The sequence below is a fragment of the Mercenaria mercenaria genome, unplaced genomic scaffold (genome assembly GCF_021730395.1).
Source record: "Mercenaria mercenaria strain notata unplaced genomic scaffold, MADL_Memer_1 contig_4724, whole genome shotgun sequence".
NCBI classification, from domain to species: domain Eukaryota; kingdom Metazoa; phylum Mollusca; class Bivalvia; order Venerida; family Veneridae; genus Mercenaria; species Mercenaria mercenaria.
Genome location: NW_026462975.1, coordinates 40337 through 57504, shown reverse-complemented (window position 1 = coordinate 57504; position 17168 = coordinate 40337). Strand labels below are relative to the sequence as shown.

The window sequence follows — 17168 nt, the reverse complement described above, 5'->3', positions numbered from 1 at the left end:
AATCATTTTGTGACCTTAACCTTGACCTGAGAGACCCGAGTCATAACCGCGACACACCATCTCAATACACTAAAGACACGTCATCTCATTATAGGGAACATTTGTGCTAAGTAATTTTAAAATCCCTTCACCGACGGCAGAGTTATGGACCGGACAAAAACGGATAATGTCAAAGTGACCTTGACCTTAGAGTTAGGGGTGTGGATCTTGCACGTGACAAGTCATCTCATTATGGGGAACATTTATGCCATGTAATTTCAAAATCCCTTGATAAATGGCAGAGTTATAAACCGGACAAGAAACAGACCCTTTTATCATTTGACTTCTATTTGTGACCTTTACCTTGGAGCTAGGGGTCTGGGTGTTGCTTATGACACATTGTCTCATTATGGTAGATATTTATGCAAAGTAATTTCACAATCCCTTCATGGATGGCAATGTAATTGACCGGACACAAAACAGACCCTGTTAACCTTTGACCTCTTAGTGTGACCTTGATCTCGGAGCTAGGGGTCTGGGTCTTACGCATGACACGTCGTCTCATTACGGTAAAATTTTGTGCCGAGTTATTTAAAAATCTCTTCCTGGATAGCAGAATTACAACAGGGACAAGAATTTACAAGGACGCACAAAATGACGGAGAGTGCGATTTTGATATGCCCACCCTTGGGGCATAAAAACTTAACTATATATTCTTACCAGCGTCTCCACATCCTTGATTGTTGCAGAAATCTTTGTAGCAGCATCTCGTACATAGGTTGCCACTTTGCAAAGAGTCCCTCTCTTGTTTTTCACAAGTCTTCAATTATAAACAGCATAAAACGAGGAAAGAAAGTTTAACATCAATGTCTAGGCATATTTACAGTTTTACACCAACCTAAATGCTAAGCTTTTAATAGGATTTTAAGTATTTTAAAATTATTTTAAATTCCTGTTATGGTTTTGTCCGCAAGTAGATCAGTACAGGGTGTAACTAAAATCCTAGAATTATTTCAAACAATGATCGGGTACACAGCCGTATGAAAGCGTGAAATATATATATATATGACTTACATCATGTGCTATACAGCCAGACCGGAACGTTATTCGCCCAGACTTCACGAATTTTGAAACAAAGCAAACCTGTGAATTAAAACTCTCAAAAGCTACAAATCAAACAGAAAGTTAAAAGCCATTTCGCCGCTCCAAGTTGATTAACAGTTCTTCGAAAAAATTAAAAAAAAAAATGGAGCGAGAAAATAAAATGTTTTGTCTTTTTAAGAAGCAGATACAATTTTATGGAACGAACTGGTAAATTTTCATATGTTTTATACCTATTTTAACCAGTTTAAACACAAAGTTTCAAATAAAAATACTGTGTAAAAGTCACAGGTCTACGAAACTGGAATATCTATAGAAAGTCTGTAACGAATCTATACAAAAAATGGACTTGGTGAAATCTTCTAAAATTTTATCTGTTTAACTTTTTTGTGGTTTTCATGTGTAAACTTCGGTCATTGTTGCTGACATTGAAATTTATCATATGCAGGTAAAATCAGAGGCAACAGAAATAAATGTAATATGTTCATTTACATGTAATTACGATAAAACAAAGATTAAACCGTGAACTCTTACTTCGCCCTGGTTACATCTTTTCACACTGTCGCATAACTCGAGATGACTTAAGTCTTCACAAGCAAAACATGTATCAGGGCTCCCTGAAAAGGCAACTGGATATCAATGCTGTAGATCAGGTACATGTATATGACAAAATAAAATATAAAAAAGACGAAATTGACACAAAACAAAATTTTAAAATGCTACTTATTTTGCCGCCAGAATAGAATATTGCAAAAGACTTATAGAAGCAGAACATGTCTTTATGGTAAAATTATACAAGAGGACCAAGAAGGCGCTGTATTGCTCATCTGACCTAGTTATTACACCAGATAACCGGCTTTGACTTAGATTTTATTAAGGTTTCATGTAGATCAAGTGGAAAATGTGGTATCTATGGTGGCTGATTTCTGCCATCTCGTTCTGGCGTGTTGGCGCGTTTGCAGGGCGCCAGAACGCCAGGACGCCAGGACGACAATTATACGCGCCAAGACGACAAACAAGGCATTTGTCGTTCTGGCGGGGGCACCAACACGCTAAATTGGGAAGTTGTCGTCCTGGCGTTCTGGCGTCTTAGCGCGTTTGCAGGGCGCCAAGACGCCAACACGCCAGGACGGCAATTATACGCGCCAAGACGACAAAATTCATATTTGTCGTTTTGGCGCGTTCACTTGTCGTCTTGGCATGTTGGCGTCTTGGCGCCCTCGCCAACGCTAGTTTTTTTCCAAAGATAATGCCAATCGTCCACGACCATGAAAATCGGTGAAATATTAGGTAGCATGTTAAGTGTTATGATTTGACCTGGGATCATAGTCTTTGACCCCAGAAAACCTTATTACAACCCCGGCCTAAACTGTATTAGATAAACATTTTGGCAAACTTTCATGACGATCATTTAAAAAGATGTGACCTTTATAGTGGTTAGAGAGTTGTTCACCTATTTGACAGTCTGCCCTAGATTTAGACCCCTGATGACCCATTTATCAAATTCCTCCGGGATTTAATTGAGCAAGACATATATGTTTTGTTTCTCGAAAATTGTACCAACATTTTTACCACTAGAGTATATAAAGAGCACTTGCTAACGACGCACGACGGGCAACGATGGACACAAGCTGATCACAATAGGCCACCCTGAGCACTTTGTGCACAGGTGAGCAAGCAAGTTCTGCATACCAAATTGACTTATGTACGGAGATCCTATTCCAACTGCAAGAGCTCCGTCAATAAATGCTGAAAGCCCTGTTAAGGAAGAACCTAGCAGTGACAATTCTTGCAAGCCCGATGAAGTACCGTAGCCAAGAATTGACCAGCCTACACCCGAAGGCATTGGAAACCATGTATGTGTATACACACCGAATGTTACTCTGTGTTCATTCAGTCTGATGTCTCCAAAGGAGTTGCCAACAATGTAAAGAGACTGACTTTTGAAACTGGGGAAAAAGTAATCATTTAAGTAATTTTCAACACCCGGAACAATCATCATTGATTCAATATTCATATCATCCCCGAGAACATATCTTATAACACTAGCTGGACTTCCAGAATATACCATTACTGGTGTATCGTTAAAAACAGCGTGTGCTGAACCAGCGTTGTTTAAATGAATGTTCACAGTTCTGTCAACACTTTTAAAAGAGATAGATGAGGCAGTCGATGTAGTAACCGTAATTAAGAATGTGGCATTGTTGTAAGCGTGTCTATATGGGTTGCTATCTCCAGGAAGTGAAGGAACGATAAATTGCCTAGCAAACTTGTCAACAGAGAGGAGTTGCGAAACTAATGGCCGACAACCCATTTTACCATTTTGTCTGTGAAATGAACATTCAACTGACGTCAACATCACTACGGGTTTGTTTGAAATGATCTGTACCATATATCTTTGGTTCAAGACATAAACATCTAAGCTTTCCAGCTGGATTGTGAAGCTTCTGTTAGGTTCTGTCACGTTGATTATTGTGCCGTCGTATGTTCCAACAAATGTTACATACGAATGAGCAGTAATTGGGGAAGCTGTGATGTTTGAAGAATATTTAGGAGCAATGTAGTGTTTTCCAAGAAAGGACTTTGGAAATGCTAAGTATGTTGTAGAACTCTGTGTTACATAAACAGCAACTGGCAAAGTTGTCTTCAGAAAAATTCCCGTTTTCCTTAAACCGGTGTTATGGATCGGCATATCGACAATAGTTATGTTTGTAATTCCCTTCTTCAACACTTCGTTCCTGTCTATCCATTTGTGAGGAACATACGTGCGCACATGACCTTCTGCTTTTGAAGCAATACTTATCGTTGTACTTTCCAGGTCACTATAATATGCTTGAGGTGAGATACCAATAAAGAATTCTGTTCCAAAACTTCCTGAAAAAAATCAACATGTATGTTACAACGACGTAGCTATTAAAGCGGCCTATCAACCTGTTCTCCGCATGTAACTTCTTGGCATAACTCAGAGGAGATGGGTGTATGACATTAGACACATCTACTTCAGAGACAATACCCTACGCAATGAACTCTAATTGAACGTGTGTTGTTTTACATTGATAATGGCATTTTTGCTATAAATACGAATTCTATTAGAAACACTTACAAATCAGCAGAAACGTGAGAAATTATTCGGTGTACGCAATGCAAAAGAAAACTGCATTGTATGCCTGTAAGTTTGTCTTGACCATTATCATCGTTCTCAGGGACAACCATGAATAGAAAATCAGAGGGAGAGGGTTAAGGCAGCATCTTTGAGTTCATTTTACTACCTTCAATGGATTTAGAGGCATTATCAAACACATGGGTAGAGAGAATTCATACGAACTAAATCACCACCACAATATACCAGACCAATTACGGCAAAGCGCCTAGCAGTACAAATGAACACACACATGCGACAGAAAGTCCACTAACCCGATAAGATTAGTTTCGATGCTGCTTTACGTACGAGCCCGAGTTGTCCTACACATTCGTTCTGGTTCAACATTTGCATATATATACTTAAATCTCTGTTTTCATGTCTCATAAATCAGTAGTGAAATTTTAGTCTTTTAACTGATCGAGACAAAAGAAGCTATATTTTCTCTCTCTGAAAGTTAACTGGATCTCGAGGATACATTGAATATATACAGATAGTTTGCATTAAGGGATATATACGGTGTTCCATTAGGGTCAGCGCTTGCTTCCTGTTAACGCGAAGCGCGAAGGTACGATGGCGAGCGCGACAGTACGTTAATGACAATACGACAGTGCGATGGCGAAGCGCGACAGTACGATGGTGACATTCCGTCGTACTGTCGCGCTTCGCCATCGTACTGTCGCGCTTCACCATCGTAGTGTTGCGCTTCGCCATCGCACTGTCGCGCTTCACCATCGTACTGTCGCGCTTCGCCATCGTATTGTCGCGCTTCGCCGTCGCACTGTCGCACTTCACCATCGTAGTGTCACAATCGTACTGTTGCGCTTCACCATCGTAGTGTCGCGCTTCACCATCGTATTGCCGCGCTTCGCCATCGCACTGTCGCGCTGCACCATCGTAGTGTCACAATCATACTGTCGCGCTACGCCATCGTACTGGCGCGCTTCACCAACTTTTCTCTATTTACTTCAGGGCCGACTTTAACATAAATCTACATTTCTAGTGGTAGAGCGTCCGCTTCGAGTGCGGTAGGTCGTGGGTTCGATCCCCAGTCGCGTCATACCAAAGACGTAAAAAATGGTACTGGCAGCTTACTTGCTTGGCGCTCAGCATTAAGGGAATAGTGCTAGGACTGGTCAGCCCGGTGTCAGATTAATGTGACTGGGTGGGGTATCATGTCACGTGTCTACGGCGTGATATTCCAGTGAGGCAGCACTATAAAGTTGGGCATTGTGCTCACTGCTAAAGTAGACACCGTCGTTTATATGACTGGAAAGTTGTTGAAAAAGACGTTTAACCCGAACACACACACAAACACACACCTTAAATAAATCAAAAAGTGCGTTTGTATAGTACAATTAGAGTTTAAATATGAAAACATATTTCAGACATATAACAATGAATTGAATGATAGAATTCAGAATCATAGGATATGAAATAACAAGCAAATCTCATTGAAAAAGATTTGGTACTGATTTAAATGGTAAGTGTAAATTGTAATAAACAGTAAACAGATAACTAAGTTTAGAGTAGTAAAAACTTAATCACGTAAAAGAAGAAAGGATAAACGGATGAACGATAAGGATAAAGTGTGAAGAAAAATAGCTGAATCAATCAAACGTGTATACATATATAGGTGCAACTGTATTATATGCAACGTTACATCTTATCTATAGCTATTACTGAAATCGTTTTGTTTCTCTTATGTATTTTTGAACGGCATTGAAAATTGTTATACTGGAAATGAGAGGTATTGAAGTATCACCGTTTAAGATAACATTAATAGAAGGGTTACAATGTTGGGAAATCGTAGTAAATAGTTCAGGTCGGAGATCTGTGTATTTTGGACAAATAAGGAAATAGTGGTAAGAATTTTCTATTTCCCCGCAGTCACCCAAAGAAAGTCGATAATATTTTTCTCAAATAAATCAGAGGAAAGAGAGCTGCAGTGAGTGCGTAATCTTGTGTGAAGGATCTGCAGTTTACGGTCACCAGAAAAGAAGAAGCTTGGGACATTTGGTAGGTCATTATTTAGCATTCGTTTAAATGATGCAACCATCGGAGCATTTTGTGTCTGAAGTAGGAGCGCATTGAAATCTCTGGTAACAGAAGGCAAAAATGATTTGTAATAAAAGTCAGTATGTGTGAGGATTTTTGCGTGTCGTTTGCATTCCTGAGTGGATAGCGATGCTCATTGCCAACTGACGAAGGGACAAGATCTTAAAGATACTGTGGGGTAAGCTTGTTTTCATTTTAAAGAAAAGAATAAGTTTGTGTTTGTATCGCCTTTTCTCCAAGGATACTAAACCAGCCTCTGTCATAAGTTTATCAATGGATACAAGTTTTGTTGTTCAAGTAATTATTCTTGCCGCTTCCTGTTGAATTTTGAATTTGCTAAAGCTCTCGTTTTTCATTTTGTGTGCAGTTATCAAATAATACATCTCCATACTCTAGAATTGGTCTTATAAAAGATATATATATGACTTCAAGTGATTTTCTATCAAGCTGAAATTTTAGTTTTTTCATAATATTGATTCTTTTCCAAGCTTTACTTTTTATGTATTCTATGTGTGTGGACCACCGCAGATCATACGAGAGATTGATGCCCAAATGTTTATGATTACGGACTTCATTTATTTGTATGCCTTGCATTCTGAGTGGATGATTATTAATATTTCTGTGAGTTTTACGTGATATCAGTAAAGATTCTGTTTTCGAGGGATTGAATTTTACCAACCATTTTTCTGCCCATGAAGTTATTTTCTGCAGGACCGAGTTTAAAATAGTTGAAGCAATGATAAGATCTTCTACTACAATGAAAAGATTAGTGTCATCAGGAGAGAGCCTTATATTCGCTTGGATATCTAGTACTATATCGTTTATATAAACAAAAAAAGTAAAGGTCCGAGAATTGACCCTTGTGGAACACCAGCTGTAATAAACTTTTCAGACGTTTTACAACCAGGAAGAACAACTCTTTGTTTTCCATTTTTGAGGTAAGAAGAGAACCAAGAAGAAACACGTCCGGAAATACCTACATAATTCAGTTTGAATATAAGTCCCTCGTGCCAGACACAATCAAAGGCCTTACTTTTGTCACAAAATACAGTTTTCTGACCTCTTTACCGGAGTCAATAGCCTGTGCATGTAAGTAATAGATGTATGATAGTTGACTGACAGTAGAGTCACCAGGAACAAATCCGGATTGCAAAGGAGTAAGAATATCATGTTCTCGAAGAAAATTGAAAGTCTGTTTGAATACAATTCTTTCAAATACTTTATTGACAGTACTGATAAGGGATATAGGACGATAGTTACTAACCAATGAAGGGTCGCCAGATTTTAAAAGAGGAGAAACATTTGCTTCCTTCCATGTGTCAGGAACCTGGGAGATCTGAATTGAATAGTTGAAGAGAGAGCTGAGAGGACGAATAAGTTCATTTGAAAGTTCACGAAGTATACGATTGTTAATTCCGTCAGGACCAGCTGATTTCCCGAAAGGAAGTGACTTTAGTACCTATTCCACCTCGCTGGGGGTAATATTAATGTCATCCAGAGTTTGGGCAGAAATATCAGGCAAATCAGGGAGAATGGGGGCTCGTCTTTCATCAATTCGAGTCTGGGCAACGAAAAAGTCATTTAAGAGATTTGCCTTGTCAGTGTCATTAAAAATAATGTTATCGCAAGAAGAAAGTGGGAGTATAGAGACGGATGAAGGAGGTTTAATGAAGGATTTATTACAAGTCCACCAACTCTTAGTGTTCTGATTTTCTTGATTTAACTTTGCGGCTAGGTTTTCAATGTGCTGTTTTTTGCCTCGCGGATTTTAAAGGTAATATGGTTTCTCAAATTTCAAAATCTTTCCCAGTGAAATGGCGAATCGGTGTGCTTTGCTTTTCTATAAAGACGTTTTCTTTTTCTAATAAGCAATCGCAAGACACTTTTAAACCAAGCTGGTTCTTCTTCTCGTATTAGAACTTTTCTATTTGGAATACATTGTTTTGCTATATTTGTAATTTCGCTTGTCATATTATTAGCATAAACATTAATATTATCATTTTTTTTAGATTCCCAGTCAGTTTCTGAGGCTAGTCGTCTGAAAAGACCATAATTCCCCTTTTCAAAAATCCAAACGTGACGATAAAAACATAACCTCTTTGGCTTTTTTAAATTGAGTAAACAATAGATAGGACAATGGTAACGTACATCTTGAGGAAGAAAAGGATCATCAACACCACTAGAATAAATAGGGGGTTTGCTTGAGGTGAAAATGAGGTCGATTATGGAGGTAAGTGACTCAGTATAATGCGTAGGCGAATGAGAATTAGATCAGAAGTTGGAATATGTGGGCCAAGCCAAGTTTCTGAGAAAAAGAGGATGTCAAAATCCCTCAGTTCGGTGTAAAGCGTGTCGAGTTTTGGAAACAAACTCTGAACGTTGTAGTGAACAAAAGAAAGGTTCCTAGAAAGATCAATATATTCACTATCAGATGGGACAGATGATGTAGGTGACGTACTACAGTTACTGAATAAAGGTCCTGGGTTTTTGTGAACATTCCCTGACAGAAGGATGATAGCAGAAATATTCCAGAATTGAACAAAAGCAAAAAGCAATATGATTGAACAGACGAGACAGAGCGAAAAGGTAACATTTAAATGTTGATTCTTACTAGGTGGATGTATACGACGGTGAATAGGTAAAAATATTGTTTTGAAAGTCAAGTCGTTGTCATAAATACACAGTCTAATGCAAACAGGGACATAGGTGATGAAGGTGGATATGAACAATAACATTTGTAAAATAAGAAATCTAAACATGAAGTGAATACGAAAAACTCTCATGTTGGCTGAGGAAGACTGCTTAATCAATCTCATGTTATTGTTGACTGCAGACACAGGAATTTGAAAATAACCAATATGAGAGAACAAAGTAGTTGAAAATTACACGAAAAGATCAAGCGATGAATATGAAAATTGTGCATGTTCATCCGCGAGAAAAAGCATAAAAAAGAAAAAATAAGTAAGATTAAATTGAGAAACATTGTTTCTTGCGAAGATTTGGAGGTAAAATAGGTGCCAGCAAATTGTTGATGAACGAATAGTGATGATAAAGTAAATGAGATGTTTTGTTTGAACAAAAGTTATTTATATGTGTTACACATAGACTGATCAAATTAATACTCTGTCATTTATAGTTTACATAATTTATATTCTTGATGTGCGTTTAAAATTTTTTTCGGATCGCGCCATAAATCAGATATTTTTGTGTTCTAGTAATATCGTGAACATGCACAATATTAAAATAATATGAGTTACATTAGTAGTATGTGTGATTTTTAAATGCATAGTATTTCAACATATTACCAACGCAAATGTACGTTAATTAACTGTGGTGTGTATAACTTGAATGACGACTAAACAGGATATTACACAACTGTAGACTTATGCCTTTTAAATTAACCATACCATGCGTAAATTATACTTTATTCCATTTTACAGTTAGAGCTGGTAATTGTAATTTATACATTACTTAATGTAATTGTATGTGTTGTAAATTTATGGAACTAAGGCCAGACATGCTATTAGAAATAACTATGAATTTTCAATGAGCATCACGTGCTTAGCACTTATGTACAGTATATAATTATGATACGCGAACTAGATACTTTTAAGCATAATTTATAAAAGTGTGTATATCGGTAGTCAACTCTCAGTATTGCACGAAGATGATAGATATATAATAAACGCAATAAACCTTTTTATGCATATCACTCATTCAGTAGTGTAAAGTTTCTATCTTATATAAAAGTAAAATGTGTATTGAAACAGTTAACATTAACAGTTAACAATTACGCGTAGACTGATCGACTTTTGAAAATAGACAACAGTAATTATAAGAAACTTGATCAACATATAAATAAAAATGTCTTCGAAACAATACTGCAAAAAGTGCAATTAAAGTTTCGATATTGCACAGAGTCAAATATGTTCCATCATGTGTAAAATTTCTATTATGAGAGCTTTTTAACAACACGTCAACAAAACCAGTCTTGATATGGCCTAGACTCAATACCTTAAATTGTAAACTCTGTAATAAGAACTATTTACAGCAAGAAAACAAAATACATTGAAAACCATGCGTTAATTATTTTTAAATGGCAACGGCTTCATAAACCAGTAAAATTTCGAATTGTGAATTGACTCAGCTGTACTAGACAGAATATCAGTAGATACAAATATACCTAGCGCGATCTTGGTTTAAAAACGATAAGATTTATATATTATAGTGTTATATATCACTTAAACATTTCAATGATATGACTAACTAGATATTGTAATTTATAAAACTACAGACAGGCGTCTCTTAGTATTAGATGTAGATGACTGACCGAAAGGTTAAGATCTAGTGTTGTGCTTCTACTGATTGTAAAACAAACAATGCAGAAAACGGTCAGCATTTACAATTAAGCAAGAACTGGATAAAACTTCAAAATGGACAAACATGTGAAAACGATCGTATAAAGAACTCCATCAACAAATTTGACTTCGAGACAATACTGGTAAAAGTAAAGTTTTTTTTTTTTCAAAAAATATTCTAGAAAAGTAAAGTCTTGATGAGAACTAATTACGAGTACGTTACTCTGCCTGTATACTGAAAATGAAAAAATATTTAACGACGTGCAAACAAAATGAGTCATGATATCACTAAGACTTAAATGTGTGCATACTGTTTATGATATGCAGTACTTTACAACGTAAAGCAAAAACACAGGTAAATATGCGTATACACCTAAAATGAAAATATTTAACTACGTACAAACAAAACTAGTCTTGATATCACCCAGACTCAAATATGTTACACTATGTGCATACTTTCTATAACAAGCACTATTTTACAACGTGCAAACAAAAACAGGTAAATATCTATCAACCAAGACCATTATGCAAAACTTTACACAGGTAGATTATGTGTAGGTTACTAACCGAGTAGGAGGTGTTCATGAATTGAAAATACCCGCGCTCGTGCGAATCGTGTTACCGCACGACCGCGGGTATTTTCAATTCATGAACACCGATCTAAGAGGTAAGTAACTGACTTACACAATGTTAGTTTTTATCAATTTATTTATAAATAAGCTCCCCCGTCCCCAGTCCAAAAAAAAAAAAAAATGATTGTGGAGTTTCTTTAACTTCAGCAGGTAAATTGTAATATTAAAATGATATTAAAAGTTTATAAAAGTTCTGCTTGATGCGCCAATGTAAATGCATATAATATGTCTTCAAGCGTGAAATCAAGCACATTATCACACAGTTAGTGTCACTAAGCTTTGAGCAAGATGTCCACTGAGTTTGATTATGATTCGGACGACATCCTTAGTCAGGCCCTGGATTTATTTAATGAGCAAATTAAGCAAGAAGATGAGATTTTGAGTCGGGCACTGGCAACGTATGAAGAAGAAGTAGATTACCAAATCTTCATCACTCAGAACACATTTGATGAAGTTCCAGCTCAGCTGATGAGAAGGGGGATATTATACAAATCCTTGAACAGGCAGTAGACGTCAGTAACTTCTTTGAGCCTGGTGCGCCATGCCAGGTTGGGGTAACTCGATCTAACGAAAATCAAGGTACGTCAGTCGATGCAATTTTAGCTTTTGAGCACATGAAAACTCGGCCAATTTCGATTGTGACCCAGATCAGATTAGTTTTTACAGAGTTATTGCCCCTGAAGAGGCAAAAATTGCCATACTTGACTTTGTTTTTAAACTCGAGGATTTTTTTTCCTAAAGCAATTCTTACCAAACTGAAGATAATTTGTATGGTTTTAAGGTCTTTGCCAAGTTTGAACAGATCGGACCAGTACTTTGAGAGATTTTGCCCCTGATAATGCAAAAATTGCCAAATTTGACTTTGTTAACACTCTAGCCAATTAATTTCTAAAGCAATCCTATTTAAACTTGGAATGCTGTTAATGGCGTCAAGTTCGAATGTGGCCGAAATCGGATATTACTTCCAGAGTTATTGTTCCTTATGTATAAGGAAAAAATGCCGTATTTCACTTTTCATGCTCTAGCCCATGCATTTCTTATGCAATCCTGATCAAATGTTCATATTCTTTTATCATTTTTATGGTCATCAGACCTCGGTCAACTTCGATTATGGGCCAGGTACATTCGCTATTTTTGTTATGAGAAATTCATTAAAATTGTAATATCGTTACGTTGCCCATATGGTATTCGAAACAATGACCTTCGCAGGTTTAAGTGATTGTGTGTTTATAAAAAGAAATAATCCTGGTGAATGTATTTTACAAGACAGAAAAGCGATAACCACTGGCTGCAAAGTTGTGGTCGTTCCAAAATATCAAACACGCAAACAAGTCAGTTTTGAATAGACCCTGACTGTTTATCATAATTTGTTGTAATGGAAGTGCTGATATATTTGGATTTATCTTAAATTATAATACACTAGTGGTAGTTTACGTCATAATTATACCGGTATTAAATGTTGAAACGGCATGCCTCTATGTTGTGCTCGAAATTTTTAAAGGTGGTTAATCAGAATTTGCTCAACTAAAGGATTTGTTCAAAACATTAACACTTATTTAGTTCACCGAAATTTAATACACATCATATTTTCACTGGAAGTATCTTTAAAGTTGATTTTCTTATCCTGGTTGCCCAGCCAAGAAAGCATTATTTTAGCATAAGTATAAATTTAACAAAAATATTTTGCCTACTGAATAATGTAAATATAAGCACTATTGTATTAAAGGTGTCAAAGATTTGCATTGACCACAACATATTTTACCAAAATGTATTAGAAATGCAAGTTTATAAAATGATTATTACCTCCCTGACGCAACGCGCTTGTTTTTAAACCTAACTTTGTTTCAGGTAGCTGTAATATCCCAGTATTTATCAGATGCAAATATAAAATTAGAAATTATATTGAAATCAAAAGAAACAGACCACTTTTTAGATGTCTTTATATTAAAGGCAGGTAATTACAAATTTTCATAAAAAGCGATAAAATATTCAATAACATTAGGGATCTAATGCAGATTAGAGCTAAAAGCGGTATAGGTCTGGTCAAAAAGCAGGCACAGTCCATTTCCATTCAAGAAGAAAATGTACTGTATGAGAAAGGTTTATTGGGTGACAAAGATCCAAAGACATTGTTACATACTATGTTTTGGGTGATAGGTATTATTTGGTTCGAGCGGACTGAACATAGAAATTTGTGTAGAGAGAATTTCGTGTCTTGACGGACAGTGAGGGCATCCATTTAAGAATATTCAGCGTCTGTCTCGAAGACTTTCAATGGTGGCATAAAACATCCTAAGTTAGAGCCCCGAAAAGCCAGAGCTTACGCGTCTAGCGATCCAAACCGGTGTCCCGTCTGCATTTTCGAGACATATATTTTCAAACTTCACCCGAATGCCGATAAATCTGTATTTTATTTCCAACCGTTATCTAGAGTTAAATCCAATGTTTGGTTCTCACTCATTCCAATGGGCCACAACAAGTTACAGGATATTGTCAAAACTATTGCAAATTCTGCCGGGTTCCAAGGTTATTATACCAACTATTCTCTTAGAGCATCTACAGCAACAAGGCTTTTTCAGACAAAATGTGCCTGAGCAGCTAATAATGGGGCAAACGGGCCACAGAAGTACCGCGGTTTACGGCTACAAACGTCCAAGCGATGAACAAAAACGAGAAGTTTCTCGTGTTTTACAAGGGGGTGAAGGAAAATGTGATGTAGGGGTTAACGTGCACACAACAAACGATGTAGTTTCTTTTTCGAATGTAGCCTCTGTCACCAGTATGGTCTCTGCCCCCGCCCTCCCTAACGTCAACATTTCAAATTCTGAAGTGCACATTCACATGAAGTTATTTATTACATGAATTGATTTACCATATATGTATACGAAAAGGGTATTATCTGTTTATCTTAATGAAAAGTTCGCAAATTTGTTTCAGTGTTGTTGTTTTTTATTTTATTTTTTTTTTTTTTCATCTTTTTAATGCACTTCTTCACACTTTGGTTGCGTGTTTATAAAACAATTTTCATGATGGACTTAATTTTGGCTCAGTATTGACGGTTTCGTCTTCGTCGTCGTTGTCGTTGTCGTCATCATCATCTAACAATAACAATAATATTAATGAATATCTTCTTTTTCTGCTCCTAATTATCAATAATAATAATAATAATAATAGTAATAATATTAAATGCCGTTTTGAAACAGTGTAATAGATAGAAATTCTACATGTGTAAAGCTTTGCACACGATGAGCGTAAGGCGAGGTATATGTATGCTATGTGCACTTTTCCTTGCTTAGTTTCATTTCGTGTACTGAGCCGTGAATGTACCTCAAGCTTATTGTAGATAAAAACATGATGATCGTAACACAAAGGGCAAAATATACAATATCTATATATGTTTGTAAATTGTACTTTGCAGTTATATTGTCTAATATGGCATTAAATAAACATAACAGTTCGAACTCATCTAATTTTTAGCTCGATTATTCAAAGAATAGATAGAGCTATTGGACTCACCCATGCGTCGGCGTCGGCGCCGGCGTCCCGATATGGTTAAAGTTTTGTATGTAAGCTAGTATCTCACTTATCACTCGCGGATATAGATTGAAATTTCACACACTGTATTTACTGTGAGAAAGTGACTTACATTGCACAGGATCTATAATTCTATTTTGCTTCTTTTTTACAAAATTATGCCCCCTTTTCGACTTACAAATTTTTCCGTAAGGATTTATATGAAAGCTGGTATCTCAGTATGCTCTAATGGGAATGGATTGAAACTTCACTGACATTCAATATCTCTACTTCGTACTTTTACAAAGTTAAGCTCCTTTTTTCGACTTAGCCGTTTTTGGTTATATTTTTATGTAAGCTGGTATCTTAGTACCCTCTAATGGGAATGGATTGAAAATTTCACAAAATTGTCCATTGTAAATTTCGAGTTTAATGTTCATTTAGTTGATAAGACTGTTGAATAGTTAAGCGTTGTTGTCCACCGACCACAGGAACCTGAAATTCTAAGCACAAGCTTATATAAAAAAAAACCACTATATATTTTTATATAGAGGGGCGGTGGGGGGGGGGGGGGAGCTTTTATATAAGTTTGTGCTGGCTTGATTACTGATAGAATTTCAGGTTCCTGTGCCTCCGACAATTCCTGTTTTTCACGTGCTTATGCAGGTATGGTGTGATATCTGTACACGAGCGCAGGTATGGTATGATACCTGTGCACGTGCGCAGGTATGGTATGTAGGTATTCATTTTGGTTATTAACCCGCAGAGAACAATAAACAGTTGTGAATATATATATATACAATCTATCAATAAGCCTAGGTACATTATAACGTCATGGTTTGATCAACATTAGGTTCCTTACAATGCGACTAGTTTGCTTCAAAGTTCACAACACAATTTGCAATGTCAATTCAAGTCATCACTGCTTGTTACACGGTTAATGTTTTCATAATTTTCCTTCACTAACACTACACCATCTGATGTCCAGCAACTGTTGAGTTTCTTACGTTTGACCAAAACTCGTGCAGTGTAAAAGGCTAAACTGCGCTGTCTCGTAAGGTCCTCGTTTATATAAGTTCCAGTTAAGCCATTGATGTTTAGTGAAGCACTTGTCGAGTACATACGCTGTCTGACTCAGTATGAGATAAATTTAACGATAATAGGTCCTGGACCTCCAGGTTGATTGGGTTTGCCCACACGGTGACTCCGGTCAATTACAGACAAGTCCATAGCAATATTCATTTTTTTACAGGTGTCCAGGATTATTTGACCAGTATTTTCGTTTTTCTTTGAGGAATTCCAGACACTCGAATATTGTTACGACGACTGTACTGCTCAGAGGAGTCAGCGGTTAGTTTCAGTTGTTTCACACTGGTTTTCAGATGATCATTTTCTTGTTTTAATTTAAAATTTTCGGTTTCTAGGGTTTTAACTTTCTCTTGAAGCCCAGAAAGAACACCGTCGACTATAGCACTAACGGATGAGCTTACTGCTTCTTTTACCATTTCGGAAATGTCATTTTGAAACGAAGATTTTAATACTTCAGCAATTTTCACTATGGCATCATGAAGGAAACATTTGTTGTGCTGGAATCGTCATCCATGGTTTGCGATGCAGTACGGGAATTTTTAGAATCAAAACTGTTAAATGGCGACGACAAAAAACGTTTTTTATTTGTATAAGGCTCGGGAGTAGAATTTTTATCTGACATATTTAAAGGTTTTTTTTTGCACAAAACTGTATATAGAGTTTATCAAAGGTATACATGCATACTGTGCTGTGACCACTGGAGCGTAAAGTTAGCGTGAAAATATTTTAGCTTCAAAAAACATACATCTCAGAAACATAATGTCAAATCATACTTCTCAATTTGTAAACTTAATTCCTTTTATACATCCAGCACAAATTTTCAACTCAGAAAAAAACACAACTTGCCGCCATGATCACGTGACTTTTATCCAGCTGACATACCTATAGTCCAGACTGGTTTCGGATTTGTAAAACGTTTGTAACCTGTGTGTATAATTAAAAACAAATAATCAAAAGAAGGAACAAGACCATGTGGGCTAAAATTTATCAGTTACTATTAATATAACGAAATGCCCAACTTGCTACGCACCTGTAAATATATTTTTCAGCAATTAGGATATGACATTTGTATTGCATGAAAAATCTGTTCACATTTAGCAAGCATTGAGATTATAGTCTCTTTCTAAGGTCATCAATGTGTGTCAGAATTTGACGTGAATAGTAGTAAGGGCTGATGATCTGGCACCGGTGCCGGATCATCAAGCGGATTGTTGCTAGGTGCCAGATCATCATCCAGCCCATCCGTTGCTAGGGACCGCCATCCAGGGTGCCAGATCATCATCCAGGGTGCCAGATTAC

At 36.7% G+C, this 17168-nt stretch overlaps 1 protein-coding gene and 1 long non-coding RNA gene across 2 annotated transcripts in view; both read right to left on the bottom strand.

Annotated features, from left to right (window-relative positions):
* Positions 1–714: 714 nt before the first annotated feature.
* On the bottom strand, positions 715–1701 carry LOC123524245 (uncharacterized). Its single transcript, XR_008369526.1, has 3 exons — positions 1615–1701; positions 1054–1122; positions 715–799 (listed from the first exon to the last, which is right to left on the bottom strand). It is a non-coding gene; the product is annotated as an uncharacterized LOC123524245 (long non-coding RNA).
* Positions 1702–2677: 976 nt separating this feature from the next.
* LOC123525655 (uncharacterized) overlaps positions 2678–17168 on the bottom strand; it is a 49761-nt gene continuing 35270 nt past the window's right edge. The window contains exon 3 of the mRNA XM_053535353.1: positions 2678–3954. Coding sequence (XP_053391328.1) covers positions 2678–3954 — 1277 coding nt within the window. The remainder of the gene's footprint in view (positions 3955–17168) is intronic.